Source organism: Uloborus diversus, chromosome 2, assembly GCF_026930045.1.
Source record: "Uloborus diversus isolate 005 chromosome 2, Udiv.v.3.1, whole genome shotgun sequence".
Lineage (NCBI taxonomy): Eukaryota > Metazoa > Arthropoda > Arachnida > Araneae > Uloboridae > Uloborus > Uloborus diversus.
This window is the reverse complement of record NC_072732.1, coordinates 56,573,808-56,578,236: the sequence shown is the minus strand read 5'-3', so window position 1 is coordinate 56,578,236 and position 4,429 is coordinate 56,573,808. Positions and strand designations below refer to the sequence as shown.

Here is a 4,429-nt window from a genome sequence, read left to right as displayed (position 1 = left end):
TAGAGGAAGATGTATTTCGCTATTTGCTCCTAGTTTAATGTAGTTACAGGCAGGGGCGGCAAATAGGGAGGGCGAGAGGGGGCGGTTGCACCCCCAAATTTTTCATTAAGAATAATAAAAAATGGGTAAATTCAATTTAGATAACTTAGAAATCATTTGCATGCATTTTCATAACAGAACAAACTGATGGAGAATAATCGTTTGCATCTACTAAAGAAGCAATCTCTTCATGAAGTTTAAATATGTTCAAGAAACTCGACCCCCCAAACGAAATGCTGAAATGCCGCCCCTGGTTACAGGAGAATAAACGTTTTGTCAAGTTCGCCTTCTAATGTGCGATGAAAATCAAACACTTTATTTATTTATTTATTATTATACAGTATGATGAAGTTAATAAGTTGACTATAATTATTATATTTGAACAGAATTAAAATATTTATGTTATTTTACTTTTAGAAATGGCCTCGGAAGTGGAAGTAGACTGGGGCTTAGAGGCAAATTTGCAGTACCAAAGAATTACTTCTAAGGTACAACATTTCCATGTAATGAAATCTCCTCCTGGATCGCCTCCAAAAGAGTCGTCAAATGGATCGTTAAAATCGAAATTTAACCCAGGCGCTTTATCGAGCGCTAGACGTAAAACAAACTTTGATGATTCAGATGACGAACCTGATTTAACTGCGGCTGAGAAATCGTTGATGAAAAAGATTCTAAGAACGCACCTCCTCGTCACGACGAACGAAGTTGAAATCGAAAGGCGAAGAGAAGGTTCTCCTTTGTATTCGGTGAAGTCGTTTGAACAGCTCAACTTACCTCCTGAACTGCTGCGCGGAGTGTACGCTATGGGTTTCAATTATCCTTCGAAGATTCAGGAAACTAGCTTACCAACCCTGCTTGCCAACCCTCCTGTGAACATGATAGCTCAGTCTCAGAACGGTACTGGCAAGACAGCTGCTTTCGTTCTGGCTTCTTTGAGTAGAGTCAAGGAAAACGAAGATTTCCCCCAAGTTCTGATCTTGGCTCCAACATACGAACTTGCCTTACAGATAGGAGAAGTTGCTAAAAAAATGGCCCAATTCTGCAACCGAATTCGCTTTAGGTATGTGGTCAAGGGAGAGAGTTTCGAACGAGGGCATATTATAACTGAACAGGTCCTGATTGGAACTCCGGGCAAGGTTTTCGATTGGTCCAGGCGTCGTTTTTTCGATATAAGCGCGATTCGCGTGTTTGTGTTGGACGAGGCGGATGTGATGATTTCTACTCAAGGACATCAAGATCAGTGCATCCGAATTCATAAGATGCTGTCGCCTGACTGTCAGATGCTGTTCTTTTCCGCCACGTATACGACTGACGTCATGGAATTCGCCGAATTTATCGTCAATGATCCCATAACCATCCGTCTACGGAAAGAGGAAGAATCTCTGGACAACGTAAAACAGTACTATATCAGTTGCAAAACAGAGCACGACAAATATCGTTACGTGTCCAACATTTATGGCGCAGTTTCCATTGGCCAAGCCATCATATTTTGTCGCAAGAAAGTCACTGCCTGTTGGCTTGGTGAAAAGCTCCGACAAGATGGACATTCCGTCGCATATCTCTCAAGTGATTTGGATGTATCCCAGAGAATAGCAGTTCTGACTAGTTTTCGTGATGGAAATGAAAAAGTAAGTTCATAATCTGAAACTTTTGTGCTTTTAAACCTTCCGCAGTGTGGTAATAGACCAAGATCCCACTAGGCTTGATCTATTCTTATCGAGTTTCCAAAAATTGCTACCGTAGATGAAGAGTAAAAGTTGTAGAATATAAAACTCGAAAGTAAGAATTTCGTATCTCTTTCACGTGGACTGTGAACTGTTTTCAGGGGTTGAAAGGTACCTAATAAAGGGTAAATTACTCATTTTTGGACACTTTTTAGCCTCTGGCAACCCTGCTTAGGAACCGGAAGAAGGTAGACAACCTTAATTTAGCGTTTTATTTACAGCTTTCACTCTTCATTTATGACAACAGTTTCCGTGAACTCGATGAGGGCTAAATTATCTCGCGATTTTGGAACCTTTTAGCCCCTGACAATCCTGATTACTTCACGGGTCAACCATACAGGTTCGACGGATGAGTGCGCTCGACCTTTTTTTTAATTTTTTTGAAACTCATATCCCAAAGAGCTGCATTTGAATGATGTTTAAAACCACGTTTATTTTTTCCCTAATCTTAACCTTTGATTTCTTAGAGGTCATTAAAAGTCATTTTCGTAGTCAAAAATGGGACTTTTAGACCTTTGCATTTTGGCTCAAATCTAATTGAATAACAATCATGGCAGTAAATTTAACATTTTGGTGTTAAAATACATAAGACAATAGTCTCACACACTAAGTTATGCAGCTATAACTTAATAATTAAAATAATGGCAGCAGGCCAAAGTTCAAGGTAAAATGTAAAATTTTTACTCATTTTAAAGGGTCATAACTCGTTTAGGGGATAAAAATACAAACAGAAATATTGCAAAAACTAATCACTGGAATCACACTAATGAGAAAATCTAACTGTAATTGTGCGTTTGTTTACCATTTATAAATTACAACCCCTCAAAGATCAGAAAATTGACGAAAATGACATTTTTAAATCCTAGTAATTCAAACGGGATTTCTACTTGAAATGAAAAGGAGGAGGAGGGGGGGGGGTAATATTTTATTTGGGGAAGGGTGTAGCTTTGGGAGGAGGTGCGCCATCGCTCTTGAAGGATGGACACACTTGATTTCTAACTTTAGCTTTGCATGAAACAATATTTCTACTTGAAATGCATGGAGGGGGGTTTGGGGGGTACTGCTTCGTTTTACGGGGAGAGGGGAGGGCTCTGTAGCATTGGTGGTCATCCCTCTTGGGGGTAAATAGCTTTTATTTAATGCCTTTAAGTTTAGTTTGACATAACATTCCCATTTGAAATTTACTCGAAACATTCCGAAAAATATCCATAACAGCAATTTTTAGATGCCCCCCATTCCGAAACCCGACGCACAATGGGGTGGGACTTTTACCTGTTCTTATTGGGAGGGTAATAAACAATTTGCAACAGGTTTAAACTTTTTTTGGATGTTTGGATCCGACACCTACTTTTATTGTACTATTAGAGATAGCTGTTGGGTGAACATTAGATTGTTTTTGAAACTCTTTTGCGTCGCTGTTTTCGCGACGTGGTGTAGGTTTTCCGCACCAAGAAAGATACAGCCGATCCTCGTTAAAACGAACTCAAAGGACCTTTAAAATCCGTTCTTTTTATCCGAACAACAAACGATAGGCCGGGGATCGTCGGCTATCGTTTAGGTTATCGTCGAAATGTGGCTCGTCGTAGGAGTAGTTCGTTTTAAGCGTGCTCAAACTAAGGAGGTTCTACTGTATGTGATTTTTTGTTGGTACTTAATGTCACTATCATATTGAATCAATTTTATTCATCAGTTATTTGAATTTAAAGTAAGTAATGTAAATTCTTTGGGTGAGAGAATGTCAGATGGTCACCACTGAAATTTTCAGATTTTGAAGTGGCCACTACTGGATCAAATTTGAGGTTGGGAAAAAATTGATAAAAAATTGAACACAATGGAATTCTGGCATTTTGAAAAATTGGGACGATTTAGAAAGTGTTGGGCTTTAACACGCTCATTGAGTTTCAAAAAGGGCAATTAATATTGTAGACCTACAGTTTAAAAATATACTTCACTGTGCAGTGTATATTAAACCTTGGAGTGACCTCTTCTGAAGCTCTGGCCAGCACTTGTGTTTTACCTTAATGATGGTTTTTGCCCTCGAAAATAAACGTTTTATATTAGAGAATGTTTTTCCTGACTGAGTTCGTTTCTGTGAAGGTTTTAATCACGACGAACGTATGTGCCCGTGGCATCGACATAGAGCAAGTGAGCCTCGTCGTCAACTTCGACTTGCCAGTCAAACTGGACGGCCAGGCGGACTTCGAGAACTACCTGCACCGGATCGGACGCAGCGGCCGCTTCGGCAAGTGCGGCATCGCCGTCAACATGGTCGTCGACGAGAAGGACGAGCAGTTGCTGAAAGACATCGAATGGCATTTCGACAAGAAGATCGATTTGGTCGACGCAGACGACGTTGACGACCTCGAAGGAATGGACCGATGATTATATGTGTTTTTTTTTTTTTTTTTTTTTGCTGTTTCAATTCGTGCAGGTTTCTCGTTTTTGTTTATGTATATTTGATTTGTGCAATTTTTCCCTCTTTAGTTTTGTTTTTGTTTATCATGTCAAAGATCCACGCGAAACATCATTGCTAATTTTATCTAAAATGATTGTTGTGTCTTTTTCATATTGGAATTATTTTCAGAAAAATCGTTAAATAAACGCGTAATACTTAAATTTCGCTTGTATCTTTTTTTCGGTGTAAATTGCATGTTGGAAACCTAAAA

The 4,429-nt window shown here is 39.2% G+C and overlaps 1 protein-coding gene across 1 annotated transcript; it reads left to right on the top strand.

Moving 5' to 3' along the window:
- Positions 1-458: 458 nt before the first annotated feature.
- Positions 459-4,145, top strand: LOC129217050 (DEAD-box helicase Dbp80-like). The gene is made up of 3 exons (XM_054851290.1): positions 459-577; positions 635-1,667; positions 3,861-4,145. The coding sequence occupies exons 1-3, from the start codon at positions 459-461 to the stop codon at positions 4,143-4,145; spliced, it is 1,437 nt and encodes a 478-aa protein (XP_054707265.1).
- The last annotated feature ends 284 nt before the right edge of the window (positions 4,146-4,429 follow it).